General features: G+C 36.1%; 1 protein-coding gene across 1 annotated transcript; it reads left to right on the forward strand.

Annotated features, from left to right (window-relative positions):
- The first annotated feature begins 28 nt into the window (after positions 1-28).
- On the forward strand, positions 29-15711 carry LOC144434950 (nuclear pore complex protein Nup85-like). Its single transcript, XM_078123480.1, has 19 exons — positions 29-67; positions 1868-1982; positions 2473-2583; positions 2853-2913; positions 4383-4453; positions 5051-5164; positions 5851-5972; positions 6846-6932; positions 7316-7480; positions 8030-8161; positions 8572-8675; positions 9036-9119; positions 9635-9700; positions 10125-10175; positions 11235-11335; positions 11630-11848; positions 13175-13274; positions 13481-13640; positions 14096-15711. The coding sequence occupies exons 1-19, from the start codon at positions 29-31 to the stop codon at positions 14198-14200; spliced, it is 2007 nt and encodes a 668-aa protein (XP_077979606.1). The 3' UTR covers positions 14201-15711.
- Positions 15712-16244: the final 533 nt, after the last annotated feature.

A 16244-nucleotide genomic window follows, 5' to 3' on the forward strand; every position in this document is an offset into this window, starting at 1 on the left:
GTCATGGGTCAAAGGTGAACTGAACTAAATGGCGGCCATGGAGGAGCGGGAAGCCGTGAAAGTAGCGGTGAGTTCTTTCGGTTTTACAAGGTCTGTCATGTAAATAGTGGATACCTAACATTACAGTTACTGTAATTTGTGTTAATCATGAACATACCAATTACAATTTTTTGTAATTTGTCGAGGAAACGAGAAAAACAAATGACTGAGTACGGCGAGTAGAGGGCGACCGATTGAAATGGCATGGTTTTCGATCTGAGTATGTGAACTCACATTGTCTATATATATCACAGTACGTGCTGTAATTGTAACCAAAGTGTAATTTATGATAGCAAAGAATTCGCACAATCTGAATGTGAAAAAACTATGTCAATTAGTCTAAAATAAAATCCAAAACGAGCTTCAAATCGTTGTTGATGGTCTTGAAATTGAACAAAAGAATAACCATTATCCATTATATGTCTTACTTGTAGTACGATTCCAATGACAAGATATACATTTTGTAGTAGATATCACTAATCCAAACTATGGCTTGGGGTTTGAAGGAACGTTTGTCTTTATGAGACATAATCACCCAATGTCAACCCAATGTCCGTTATAATACTTATATCAGCATATTTTAAGCTAAAATATACAGGCATCATTTATTTAGTACACGTAATATATCGGGAGTGGGGTGGGGGTGGGGTGTGGATAAATATTAAGGTACAATAAAATGAAATAAAGAAGAAATAAAAACTGAATTAATCTATACTACAAATAAAAATGATTCATTTAATAATAGAACATAAATTAAAATAGATATACAAAAAAAAGTACGTAAAAAAAAAGATTAAATAGACTATACATAATACTACAATAGTAGGGAATGTAAATTTAAAAGTCAGAGTAGCAAATTCAATCATTTTCTGAACTTTTCATTCATTTTGTGATACAATATACTTTCACATAATAGTTTGTAAAGAGATGTCTTGACTTTGGAGTTATATCAAGTTCAGGTATACATCATAGCTCCCAATTATGTGAAAATTGTAAAGGGGCAGCACAAGTGTGATGCAAAAGAGCAGACCACTATCAGCATTTTGCAATCATTTTATTTTGCAGTAATCTGTACCAAGCATTGTTGATACTGGTACAATAATGTAGCAAGACTGACCAATAGTATATATGTTGCATATATTGGACCACCTCATTATGCATTGTTTTCAATGGAGAAAGTGATGATGACGTAGCTGTCTGTATATTACCGTACTGACCAAAATTGACCCCGAACTCTTTTTTCATATTGACTGAAATCAACCTGGAACTATTTTGACATGCAGAAATAGAAGTGAACATTTCTGTGCATCAAAATCAAAATTTTTTGTGAGGAATACACATTTATAAATGGAAACGCCTTAAAATACACTCACGATACTAAAATGGCATCGGAAATCTACTTTGCAACAATGTCAGTTTGTATAAACTTTGTAATGCCATTGTTGCTGGGGTTATCACACTCTGCGACAGTTCACGCTGTTTGCAGCGTATGATTTTTGGAAGAACGGCAAGCTTTTCACAATAACTGATCCCAAGACGAACATGTCACAAGATCATGCAATCTCTTTTGATGGCAGCAGTGTTATTTTGTTCATTAACGTGTAATATGAGAATTACTACATGTCATGCTGATCATATCCTTGCACCTTGGGCATGTAACCAACTATCAAGGCAATGATATATACAATTTGCTGTATTTGAAGGATTTGTTTGGGGAAGAATATATATCTGTCAAATTTAATATCTGGGTGTCTTGCAGTCTGAAACAAGCTTTAGAGAATGTAATGATTTTTTATCATATTCTCTTTTCTTCACTGTTGTCATACAGGTTGTGTCTGATCATTCATTACCATTGGGTTGTGAGACATGTTTGTCATCCAAGTGGGGATATGGAAACCAAGTGCTTGTACATCATGTACAACAGGGGAAGCAGTCAGGAATAGGTATGGTAACATACATGTATATGACTTCTGGAAAGCTTTGGTAAGCTAATTAAATTTCGGTGCAATACGAAGTTCAATCCATTAACTTAGACTGAACTTTTGCACAGATGAGCTTTCATCCTACTATATGACTTTTGTTCATTTGTTAATTGCTTCAAGTCTGTAAGATACAACATGTGCCATGCTATCAGCTATCACTTGAGAAGCCTGATGATGTATCTTATAGTCTACTACTAATTGATAAGCAGAGTAGATTTTATTTCAAACAACATCTTCAATCTTTATTATGCTGCACACAGTCAATGTATACTATAGTGTGTACATACTAAGTATATATTGGCTGGATGTAGTGATTTTAGAGCAAAATCTAAGAGAAAAATTGGATCAAATTGTATTCAGTTGTTAAATGTGTTTGTGAACAAATAACAGACAGATGAACTGTTAACATGTTTTTTACATTTGTTTTTTTTTTGCATTTCTTTTTGAATAGATGAGAGAGAGGACAAAATAGGATTGTTAGCAGCACCCAGTGTACATATTATCAAATGGGATGTGGAAATGCATAATCCTGTCACCAGGAAATTAGTCAATGAATCACACAGTAAGTTTTCTATTGTGTTATTGATATAATCCTCTATTGGTTGGTGAGTAGTGAGTAGTACTCACAAGTGTACAGGGAAAGTACAACTCTGAAATGTTGTACCTGAATGATCAAAGTTAATGACATGATCTGTTCTATAAAATAGCACTGTACGCTACATCTTCTCCAATGCCTTTGATGCCCCCCTCCCTCCCTCCCTAGAAAGGTGTCCAGTTCACTCCAGCCTGAAAATTTACATTCATAATGCTTTGGTGTTTGTATCTTTCCAGATATTTTTATGTCATTACAATGCCATAAACCAGAGAGTTCAGATACAGTCAGGAAACCACAGTAAGTGCATTGATTAATAATTTGTCGATTTGTTTTACACATATAAAATTTACACACTGTTTATGCCAGTTTAGTAGAACAATATGATAGCTTATTAGTCCCCGCGGATGAAGTCCGGAACGGGGACTTATGGATTGGGTTCCGTCTGTCCGTCCGTCCGTGCGACCGTCCGTCCGTCCGTCGTCCGTCCGCAGCCGTTTCTTGGAGATGCCTGGACCGATTTTTTTCAAACTTGGTACAGGGGCAACATGCTATGGCATACATATGCACGTCAATTTGTTTTATGATACGATCCAATATGGCCGCCTAGCAACCATTTTGTTTGCGAATTTTCCCTGTCTAAAGCCATAACTCAGACATGCTTTAACAGATCTCATTCAAAGTTGGTATTAGGACAGTGTTCTATGACATACATGTGCATATTCATTGTTGTCATGATACGATCCAATATGGCCGCCTAGCAGCCATTTTGTTTGCGAATTTTCATGTCCAAAGCCATAACTCAGACATGCTTGAACAGATCTCATTCAAAGTTGGTATTAGGACAGTGTTCTATGACATACATGTGCATATCCATTTTCATTGTGATACGATCCGATATGGCTGCCTGGCAGCCATTTTGTTTGTGAATTTTCCATGTCCAAAGCCATAACTCAGACATGCTTGAACAGATCTCATTCAAAGTTGGTATTAGCATGATTAGGACAGTGTTCTATGACATACATGTGCACATCCATTTTCGTCGTGATACGATCCAATATGGCTGCCTGGCAGCCATTTTGTTTTGTGAATTTTCCATGTCCAAAGCCATAACTCAGACTCCATTTTCATTGTGATATGATCCCCCATACCCAACCAATCCTTTATTGTTGGAGGCATATTCCATGTCCAACAAGCACACACAACATATCTAAGTCTGTTTGTTTTAGGTTCACAAATGTTGTTGCGTGATCAGAGTAGTGATAATTCCTTAAAACCCAATTATAGCGGGGACTATGTCATTTTCAATGACTTGTATTAATTGAGATTTAGTTTGCATATCTGAATACTTTCCTTGTGAACAAGAGAAAGATCATTATACCTTCAGATACCAACTATTACCTTGACAACATACAAACTCTCAATCAGTGTCAGACTTTAATGTTCACCACATTTCTACCACCATACAAGAATACTACTTGTGCATGATTTTTTGTAAGGTCAAAGGAAACAGCACTCCAGGAAATAGATGTATTTTCATAAACTTTGGGTTCTGGAGAGTCATTTCATGATTTCACATCACATAATTTGCACGACTATCAAGAAGGACCCAATTGAAAACTCTCTCTTTTGTTTTCACACTGGTCCACCATTGCATCATGGGACGTGGCAGACATACATATGTATTAGATCAACACTGAATATTCATTATAAACTTTATCTAAAGGAAACAAGCACTTATGTATTGATATCTTTGTTTTTTTATACAGACTTGTGAAATTTAGTCGTAACTACCGTTCTGTGCTCAGAGCATGTATGCTAGAACTCCAGCAAAAAACAGGTATGGAAAACAATTCGAAAAACATTAAAATGTGTTTATGAAAATTAGATATTATTCCCTAATATTTTTCTTCATTCAGCCAAGGACAATATGAGTTACCTTAGGGGACTTTGTCACTATGAGTTGCTAAGCAAGTAGTAACAAAACCCTCAGGCCATGAATAAGTATTTTCCGGCTGAATGAAGAAAAATATTGGAGAATAACATAATTATACCAGTGCCAGTAATATCAAAGAAAAATCAGAGAAAATAATGGCAATTTTGAACGTTTTGACTCACATTTCAAACACATCAGAACCAGTGATGGAGACACATGCTGTGGTGACATAGCACAACCAGGATGTCAATTCCATATTTTTTGTTCAACTTGGCTTGTGCATGGTATAATAAACTGTATTAAAAGTTTGGTTGAAATAAATTTGGTAGTAGATTGTATAGATGTGTTATAAGATAAAAAACCAAGAGTAATGTGATCTGTTGAACAAGAGGCAATAACTGACAGCCCTTGTTGTAAACTCACAAGTTTTTGTTTTTTTACTACGAGTGGTATAACTCATGCCATGTCAATGACATTTATTCACTTCATATTCCGATATAGATGTGATCCAAGATGAGGAAAAGAAGGAACAGTATTCTGCTCAGTGTCAAATATTATCCATGGTGGAATTAATTTGGAGTTTATGTGAAATATTGTTTGTTGAAACTTTACCAGGTAATGAATAGCTAAATGAATTTTGACATCAGTATCATCCCAGATTGCTGTGCATTGACTGTCAAAAGCTATAAAGATTCAAAGTTGCTTCCATTCCTACAAAAAATGAGAAGTCAGTTTACTAATTATGGTTCCTGTCAATTATTTAGAGTATAGTTGCTGTAATATTATTCTGGTATTAAATTGAAGCTTCGGTTTACAAAGATAGACACAAACTAAAACTATTGTCGCAACACGTTGATACAACAGTGATAAACTATTGAATGAACGATGGTTTAATTATAGTCTCAGTAAGGCAGTTCTCTGAAAACTAGTTCCATAAACCTGCAGTTTGCTGTTTTGGAACTTCCAATGTTTACACTATCTTGATCACAGGGTGGTCAGATTCGCACAACAGAGGAACCGCTATTACCCACTTGTGTAATCTACCACATTGAACAACAATAGTTTTAGTTTGTGTCTATCTGAGTAAACTGAAGCCTACCAAGGTCGCAATGGTCACTTTGCTTTTGCTCACATATGTATATGTCTAGTATTAAAGATATGGTTACGGCCTGTCTCTAAGTGTGGTTTAGAAGTACAGTATTCTTACTTGTACAGTCTTACATATGTGCCAGGTTGTAAACATAAATAGTCGTTGATATTTTGCATTCTTATTCCTGTCTTTGAATAAATCCCAACTACAGGAGGTGTGGTGTTGACACAGTTAATAGAATGGATAGCATGGCATTTCCCAACAGCTGATGAATATACCAGGGAGGTGATGTCATCAGAAGAGCCAGCCTATCATGAACGTTATTGGCCAGCTGTAAGCCTACACTTACATTCTCATCAAAATTTGAATTCTATTTCTGTCATATTGATGTATGTACTCACATATAAAGTTTTCGTGTTTTTTTTTTTATATTTGCATACAGGATCACAAATACTGCTATGACTACTCATCATCAGATTATTTATCTTCACATGTTTTCATGTTTCCATACATGAATTTCAACCCACCAAGTACAAATGATATTTCACCATGTAGCCTTGGTTTTACTGTGTGCAAAAACAGTATTTACCTTATACCACAAGATGTTTTCTCATATAATGTTCAAACACTAAAAGATGTACTTTACAGGAGAAATGAAAATACCTTAGTGTTTCTCTGCATTATGAGACAGTTTTTTTGTTTTTTAGACATACAAACAACTTTATATTCAAAATAAACAATTTTAGAGGTGCCTACACAGTTGGGAGTAGAGATAAATAAGTTTCCATGGTGATTATAAGTTGGAAAGTAAACAATTGAAGCCATTAAAATCATCAAGTCCGTGTGTGCTTTTTCAATAGAAGCTTATTTCTCTGCATTGTAAAAGAATAACAATATCACTTTTCAATGTGATTGGGTAAAGGATCCTGTTGTGTGTGTTGTGTTTCTGTAGTTGAATAGTGTCTACTTTTGTTCAAAACATCATGTCCCATGAGTGAAACACCAAGGCGACTTCATTTCTCCTGTAATGACAAATCTATAAACTGATTGTTTCACATTTGCATTGTATTGGTCTTTTAAATAGAGAATAATCTTTCAAAGGAAAGCATCTCTTAAAGTGAAGTGCATTATCATGTATGTGTTGAAATTAATTGCCCAGTACAACCCAGAACATTAATTTGGCCTATATGATTGATTATGTTACAGATCTATATGCATGTACTCCAAGGCAGAAGTGATGATGCTAGACAGTTACTATCATTACATCATGACAGACAACATGACATTCACAATGTAAGCTACTAATTGTCATATTTAAATGTGTCCTTGCACCTCATTACTTAGTCCACTAGTGTATTCCAATGTTTATGTGTACAATGTACCTCATTTCTCAAGCCTCTGACTTGGGAAAGACAAAGCTGTTTTTGTGTAAACAGATCAATTCTTGCTGTGAAAAAGACTGCAATCCTTGTTGGAATGACTTGGGAACTCACATTGACTTTACCTTAGCTCATTTCCCTTCATAAAAAGCATTTTGAAGAACATAGTCAATGTTTACTGCCAAATGTCTATAGTTCAGAAAGACTGTTACATTGGTGAAGACAACAGAATCACTCTTAACCTCTAGTTTTTTTTGTGTAAATCATAGTACTTACTTTTTATATTGTTGTCTGTAGGTATATGGTAAAGTGGATGAGTTGCTAAGAAAGATGCCAGTATTCGCTGAAATGGGAAGACAATCTGTACCAGAGTTTGACATGAAATGGAGGCATTGGCAAGATCAATGCCAACAATGTTTACAGGAATTTGGATCTCATAAAAACCTTGAGATTATTTGTCGGGTAAGTTTATCGTTCATATTTATTAGGCGGAGTACTTTTTGTTCAAATGCTGCTCTGACATCATTGACTCAGTGTAAGGTATTTAAAATAAACATGTCTCTCAGCTGTACTGTGTGGCAAGGTACAAGAGGTGTGATACTCCTTAATTTTTTATACCTGGAGTTTATGCATTTGTCTGTCTGTCTGTCTGTCTGTCTGTCTGTCTGTCTGTCTGTCTGTCTGTCTGTCTGTCTGTCTGTCTGTCTGTCTGTCTGTCTGTCTGTCTGTCTGTCTGTCCGTCTGTCTCTGTCTCTGTCTGTCTGTCTGTCTGTCTGTGTCTGACTGTCTGAGTGTGTCTCTGTCTGTCTGTTTGTCTGTCTGTCTCTGTCTGTCTGTCTGTCTGTCTGTCTGTGTGGTTTGGTATAAATGACTTCTGTGTATCCTATAGTTTCTAAGCATATATACACTTTCTTCACACATGTTTGAACATAATGATCTGAATTAAAAGTGTGCGATTTATATATGTTTAATTTTGACATGATTTAGCGTATTACTTACTATATTTTTCAGATTCTTGCTGGTGATGATAGTGTATTTTTTGAACTGAGAGATTTGACTGGAACCTGGTATCAGATGTTGGTATCTAAGTTGTTGTATAGTAATCCAACCATCAAAACTATTGATCTACATTACCATACACAGGTAAGGCAGTCAGGGGGTGTCACAGGGGGTTATGGTTGGTATTATACTTAGGTCAGTAATCAGGGGTGTGTATCTAAGCAGCTAGTAATCTGACAATCAAATCTACACCAGATAACATACATGCAACTGGGGGTGACAGCCCTGTTACTGTAGTCTTGGGTACTATCAAATCTATCTGTGCTATCATTACACCCAGATAACATTGTCAGGGGGTGACAGCCCTGCTACAGTAGTCTTGGGTGACTTTAATATATTCGTTCATTCTGTCAAATATATGATTATGTCATTGTATTACAAAAATAATAGCGGGTTCCCCTTCATAAAACAGGAATGTGTTTTTGTAGCCTTACGTAAAGATGTTTTGAATTGACAGTAAAAATATTGATATACCTTTCCCTTTCATTCGTAAGGAATGTATTGATGTCTGTGGAGGAAATACACACCTAACACCTCTAGACAACATCTTACTTGCAGCGTTAGAGTTTGATGTACATCAAGTTATCAGAGAAAGCAGGTGAGTCAGTATTTTAGAGTTTGGTATTTTCAAGTATGGAATTTTACTCTTCTTCCTGTTTCTGTGTGTAACCCATTTTTTCACAATTAATAGTTTTTCTTTGAGTCGTTATCTGTGTAATTCTTGGTTAGTTTGTGTTTTCTTTCAGTTCTGATTTAAATAATTGTTGGTTTGTTTGTGTTTTCTCTGAGTTCTAATTTGAATAATTGGTTTGTTTGTGTTTTCTTTCAGTTCTAATTTGAATAATTGGTGGTTTGTTTGTGTTTTCTTTCAGTTCTAATTTGAATAATTGGTGGTTTGTTTGTGTTTTCTTTCAGTTCTAATTTGAATAATTGGTGGTTTGTTTGTGTTTTCTTTCAGTTCTAATTTGAATAATTGGTGGTTTGTAGCTCATTTAACCGATCTACTACATCATTGTGGAAGACTAGAATCGCATAATGTCAAGTAAGTCAACATGTCTGCCATTCCTTGATGTTCCTTACTTATCTACTCTTCTGTTGGATTTTGAATAATGAGATCTACTAGATCTCAGTGTGGAGGCCTGTATCCCCCATTCAGTGTCTAATATTCAAAATTTTCATCATCAGAATGGGGACTCCCCATCAGTCTGATGATGGACATTTTGATTAATAGACACTGAAATAACAGTTTGTTGCATATAATTAAATCATTCCCGTACCATCTAGATACTAAATTTAGTGGTTTATAAAATATATTTACATGTGTATATTCTATAATATTTACAGAAGGGCTTTAGTTTCCATATTATCTAGTTCAGGGAGGACAGAGATGACAAGCAGGAATAATACTAATATGTTACCGTGTTCAGTAAAAAAACCCCCAGGAATTGCAAGAGAGTTCTTTACTTATGTTACTTTATTTATTTAGGGAAAGACAGAATTATGAGACCTTTGACATAGATTATGCAAAGTCTGATTTTTGTTGTCTTTTTCTTTCAGTTTTGGTTCAAATTTAAGAGAATTTCTCCTACTTGAATATGCAGCAAGTTTAATGACACATGAGAGGTAAGTGTGTATTCCAAACAAACAAACAAACAAACACACAAACACACAATGACAAACCAATAATACAGCAATACAGATAACATGAATGTGAAGTTGGCAAAACAGAAAAGAAATCTTTCATAATGGTTTTTGCACACCTTGCATTTAGTCTTTATTCTGATATATTTATTTCATTTTTATACGTGTTCAAGGCAGAATTTATACCAGACATATTGTCCAAACATGGTAATTTTGCAGTCATTTGACAGAAAACATTTATTGTAAACAAACAAATGAGGGGTCTAGTTGATCCTCTTGGCTCCTTTAAAAATATAGCACTAATGTGATAACCTGGGATTGAAGCATGGGCCTTTAAATGAAGAAACTATAACAGTCCAATGTTTCTACATGTATGATGATTAACCAATGTTTTATTTCTGTGTAGTTTATGGCAGATAGGATCTGACTATCTTGATTATTGTCCTGAAATGGGACGGTAAGTACCATACATGTAATACCAATGTAGTGTCTTCCACATGTTACCAGCTCTTGGATATGTCACTGAAGGGCCCAGTTCAGATTAGCATTGAAGTTTAGGTGTGAAAGTCTGTTGTCTGAGCTATAGAAAAAGTTCATCCAGAACAAAAGAATGATTAGATGTAATTCACCAATATTTTTCTTGGTTCAGCCACAGGAAAATGCGCGTAACCTAGACAAGTAGTGACAACCCCGAGGTCATGAGTATTTTCCAGCTGAATGAAGAAAAATATTGGAGATAACATGATTATACCAGCGCCAGTAATATCAAAGAAAAATCAGGGAAAGTAATGGCAGTTTTGAATGTTTTGACTCATATTTCAAACACAGCAGAACCAGTGACGTGTATGTGTTCTCGTGACATAGAGCATGGATGTATTAGTCACTAATACATCCATGCATAGAGGCACATCATCATGAAGTATAACGACCAGAGTATATATTCCATATATTTTGTTCAACTTGGCTTGTGCATGGTATAATCTTATTTAATCCTTATGGCTTCACTGATAAGATAACAATAATGTGAGAACCTGGGATTGAAACCTTGGCCTTTAAGTAATCAATACATCAGATTACTCTTTATCACCAAGTGGGTACTCTGTGGAGGGCTATAGGCATGGGGCACATTCATGTGTCCATCCTACAAAGTACAAAGCATGTGTGTGAAGCCAGTTCATGTCCAGCTGTCCATGCATGCCCCATTTGGCCATACACCCTATCTGTCTGTTCCAAGCCATATCTCTGCCATTCAATGATGGCAACTTCCAAACTTAGTGCAAAGGTGACAGAGTGTGTGTGTGTGTGTGTGTGTGTGTGTGTGTGTGTGTGTGAGTGCATGTGTGTGTGTGTTCATGTGCAATCATAGTGTACAATCATGTGCTTTAGCAGTCAGAGTGATAGTTTACCAGCTTACCAGCTGTCATATGCTAATATCATGGATTGTCTTGTGAAGATGTCTCTGCTACAGTATGTACTAATCTACTATGTATACCTATCTGTTTTTATCCACGGATAGACATTATCTAGAGTTATACGTTGAGAGAATTCCCCTACAGTCTGAGCGGAAAGCTCTGAAAGTGTTAAGACTTTGTGAAAAACGTGGCATGGAACTACAAGGTCAGTGAACTTTCAAATTGTCAAAGATTTGTTATTTGATTGATTTGTAGCACCTTTGAACTGTGATGGCGCTGTTCAATATATCGCGGTATATATCCTTGTGACTAACTAATTTGCAAGAAATTGACATTTTTCTTATCTCATACATAGTTTTCATGTCTGACTCGATTGATTTTTAAGACAGTACTGAACTATAAGTGTGGAAACAGTCAAAATATTTCTTGTTTAATTCTGTGATGCAATTTCCACCGACTATACTTTTTTGCCAACATGTCTCGTATTTCCACCTTGCAGCTCATGGTATATGTAAAGAAATGGGAATGAAAGCATTACAAAATGGCCGCCTGGGGTCAGCATTGTCATGGTGCATCAGATCTAAAGACAGAGCATTTGCAACATTTTTATCAGAGAAGTTCTTATCAGAGTACAGTGCCAAGGGTGGCTTTACAAATTTAGATCTGATTGATAACTTAGGACCTGCCATGTTGCTTAGCGACAGGTTGACATTTTTAGGTGAGTTCTTTTTGATGATGATTCTTATAAACTTTTCAGAAAACAATCATGACATGCTTGTACAAAATAACACTGTGTAAGTGACATTTCAAATGTGCTCGTGTGATTGACAAAACATATGAGAACTGCTTCTACCCAGTAAACACTTGTTTAGTATGGTTTGATATTGCTATATTGGATAATGATGATAATGGTACTCATTTTAAAGTGCCTTTCCACAAACAATGTCATGATCATAGTTCTATTGATTACCCCTTGCATAGATCTATATAATGACACATCTGTTTCAACTCCCTGGAGAGCATACAATCCACTGCAGCCTCTATAAGGGCATAAGGATGAAAGCATTTACATAACAGTCACTATCCTACCAGGTCCCCATGTATACAGCTAGGTTGTGGAGCACAATTGTTCAGATCTTGCCCAAGAAAGATTTTAGGTATTTGGAAACAAATGGGAGTGACGAGGCTCAAACATTCAACTGTTAATTCTGAGCTGGCCACTCTAACCATTCCACCTGTAGATTGTGAGCTGGCCACTCTAACCATTCAACCTGTTGATTCTGAGCTGGTTCATCTAACCATTCAACCTGTAGATTCTGAACTGGCCACTCTAACCATTCAACCTGTAGATTGTGAGCTGGCCACTCTAACCATTCAACCTGTAGATTGTGAGCTGGCCACTCTAACCATTCAACCTGTAGATTGTGAGCTGGCCACTCTAACCATTCAACCTGTAGATTCTGAGCTGGTCACTCTAACCATTCAACCTGTAGATTGTGAGCTGGCCACTCTAACCATTCAACCTGTAGATTGTGAGCTGGCCACTCTAACCATTCAACCTGTAGATTCTGAGCTGGTCACTCTAACCATTCAACCTGTAGATTGTGAGCTGGCCACTCTAACCATTCAACCTGTAGATTCTGAGCTGGCCATTCTAACCATTCAACCTGTAGATTCTGAGCTGGCCACTCTAACCATTCAACCTGTAGATTCTGAGCTGGCCACTCTAACCAATCAACCATCATCATGACTCCACTTGACACCATTCAGACAACTTGATTTGCTGAAGGCCATTCTCATAAAAATTTAAACATTTTGTGGTCCAAATGCCAAACATTCCTGTCCATGGCAGAGAAAAGTTTGTCTGCAGTTCTCAAGTCCTGAGTGTAAGGTCCCAAAGATATCAAAGTTTGACTCAAAGTAGTGACCAAAATAACAAATTCTGTACTTCAAATCTGTCCTTGAACTGCATGTCTCAACATCTGCGTCTTACTTTTTATGAAGTGAACTTCACTTAGATTGTCCCGATTTTTTTTCCCTGCAGGCAAATACCGAGAGTTTCATAAACTTTATGAGCAGGAAGAATTTAAAGAGGCAGCTGATTTACTGCTGTCATTGCTGACTGCCAAACTAGCTCCACAGAAGTAAGTGTCTAATAAAGGTCATCAAAAATGGGCATCATGTTTTTCCCACATTTACCTAATCTAAACAATTCTTGAAAACTCCTTCTGACAAGTGCTCCACATGTTAAGTTTCTTCTGTGTCTTAGATTAGTATGTGGGATTATACATTTCTTGTACTTGAAATTCAAATTGATTTTATTGCAATGTTTTATTGTCCTTTCTTCCAGATTTTGGCTGACTTTACTGACGGATGCACTGCCTTTGTTAGAAAGAGATGAAGTAGTGTTCAACTTTCAGCAAACTAATGAACTACTGTACTGCCTTGATGACATTATGTGGTCATTCCAATCAAAAGAATACCTTGACAAGGATGATACTAGAACTCAGGTAAGTACAATTCAGATGAAATCAAACATATTCAAATATTATTAGACATGTTGTCCACACAAAAGCAAACTTTTGAGAGTGCCAAAACATTGATAATAATGATACTAGTACTCAGGTATTAAAGAGGAGTTTATTTGAAAATAAAATCATTGACATAGTATTAGGCACTTTGTTCTCACACAAGAACAAACTTTCAGATTACTAAGAAACATTATGCACTCACAGTGCTTTAAAAAAAACTACCAACACATGTTGCTGTAAGGAGAGCATAATCTTCTGTCCTCAAAGGGCCAGCTTTAAAGCTTGGTTGATGAAATTGTGTATCGCTATCACTAACAAAACAAATAACTAGTACATTGTAGCATCATACTTTGAGTATCACATAATTGATCTTGTGCTTGATGTTTTTTTCACTACATGTGATTAATATATTGTATTGACTGCTATGGTTACAGGGTGAAAAGGAAACACTTAAGGAGAAGATAGATCTTTTACGACTGGGTTTGACAAGAAATCTGTCTAGAGCTATTCTCAGTGAAGGTACTCTTCACGATGAGTGAGATGAGACAGCTTCCTGTGTGGCAGCAGCTGCTTGAACCTTGACCTTAGACATATATTGATCTATGACAAAGAAACCATGATACTTATTTTCCATTCGTAAAAAATTCTGTATGCAAATTCTGATATAGAGAATCAGATTCACCCTAGATTTCTGTATTGCTAGATTTCTAGATGCAGCAAGTATACAACATATGCCCCCCTTCCCTTTCAATACTCAGGCACACTTCAAAAACAGAAACTCAAAAATGCAAATTATGCACTAAGTATCATTCAATATAACAAAATGATTTCAAATAATTTGCTAAAGACTATGTTATGACTAAGTGTCAATACACAGGTGGTATTGGAGAGTAAAATCAACCTATGCTCCTGAAGTGTTTTACATGGACACTTTGTAAATGTCAACCCCCATTGTTATCAGAGTACTAAAACCATGGCAACAAACACCAACAGGATACTAGTCCATATACTCAAAACTAATGATATGCAACATTCCAATTTCAATCATACATTTGTAATACAAAATATTCCAGCTAAAGGAAAGATAAAACATTTCATAGTTTGGCCACTAGGAGTGCTGTTCACAAGCCATTTGTTGACTGGAAGTGAGACCAGATTAGCATAGTATTGAAACATAAAGACAGCAGACACCATGTTACCACACATTCTCTGTTGTTGTTCCCACAATACTATTTTATTAGCGACTACCAGTAATCAAAACATACCTAACTACTACTGTAATACTCTGTTATGGACATTCAGAGTTCTTTCACACACATTTCATTCACTGCTTCATGCAACCAGTGGCCAATTAGACAAATTTTAGCCCTCACTTTGCCAAATCTGGTGCACCTTCTTGTGGTGATTACTTGTGAAACGGCTAAAACTTCAGTAACCAAAATACAGCGTATATTGTCAAACACCAAGCCTTACACTCTACTTTATATATTAATGGCACTGTCTTTCATGAATATTAGAGTGTACAATTTTGTTACATGTATAAACATCAAAATCCATACAAATGTTCCTTTTCATAAATAATTTATTATTATAACTATGTTTTAGTGTTATATGTTTTAGGTTGCATGTAGATTAGTGAGATTGTAGTTTTCCAGAACATAGTTGATGATGTGGTCAGTGCAGTGCTTATGATCAACCCCATACTGAAATATTTTGTACCATACATAGCCAAAAGATTTTTTTATATTTCTACCAACTGGATTATCTGAATATGGTCTTTCTTTTACAGGATTTATAAAGCACCTGGTATACATCAGCATCTAATGACATAATGCAAACATTACTTGCTAGAATTCAGGCCATGCTTGCTTTCTTATCCTTTGTACTCTCTTATATTTCTGGACAAGTCATAGCAGTATGCCATTTGTCAAAGTATTGTATCCATATCTTTTGGGTAAGATTCCTAAGAATTCACCCTAGATGTGACGTATTTTTGTTTGAAATATTCCTTTTGTCGCCAGAACTGCTTACAGATATGTCAAATAAATTCTTGGATGAAAAAGTTCTTTTTGAATCAGGTTTCTGTTGTTGATTGGTGTGCATGTCTATGTTTTACAGTCTACATGTAGATGTGCAGTTGTGGTGCTGGTATTTGTGTATGTATGTGTGTGTGTGTGGGTGGGTGGGTGGGGGGGGGGGGGGGTTGGTGTTGATGTGCAGGTGTATTGTGGATTGATATACAGGTGTGCCACAGCCAGGTTGTGTTTGCATTTGCGTATGTTTGCATATGTGTGCATGTGTCTGTGTATGACAGTGAGATTGTGGTGTTGCTGTGCTTAGATGTATTTTTTGTGCGTGCGTGCGTGCATGCATGCATGCGTGTGTGTGTGTGTGTGACAGCAAAAACAACAGGAATCATAGGATGCTTAGTTTGACTTGCAGATGGACAGTTAAACAATCAATTCCATAATTATGGTATAATCAGAGACATTTATTCAGCATAATGGCTGGCATTTTTATCAAACTTTATATTTGTACAACTAAAAAGCCATTTGTAGGTTTTTGATCTTGTTAAATCTGTAC

The sequence above is a fragment of the Glandiceps talaboti genome, chromosome 5 (assembly GCF_964340395.1).
Source record: "Glandiceps talaboti chromosome 5, keGlaTala1.1, whole genome shotgun sequence".
NCBI lineage: Eukaryota > Metazoa > Hemichordata > Enteropneusta > Spengelidae > Glandiceps > Glandiceps talaboti.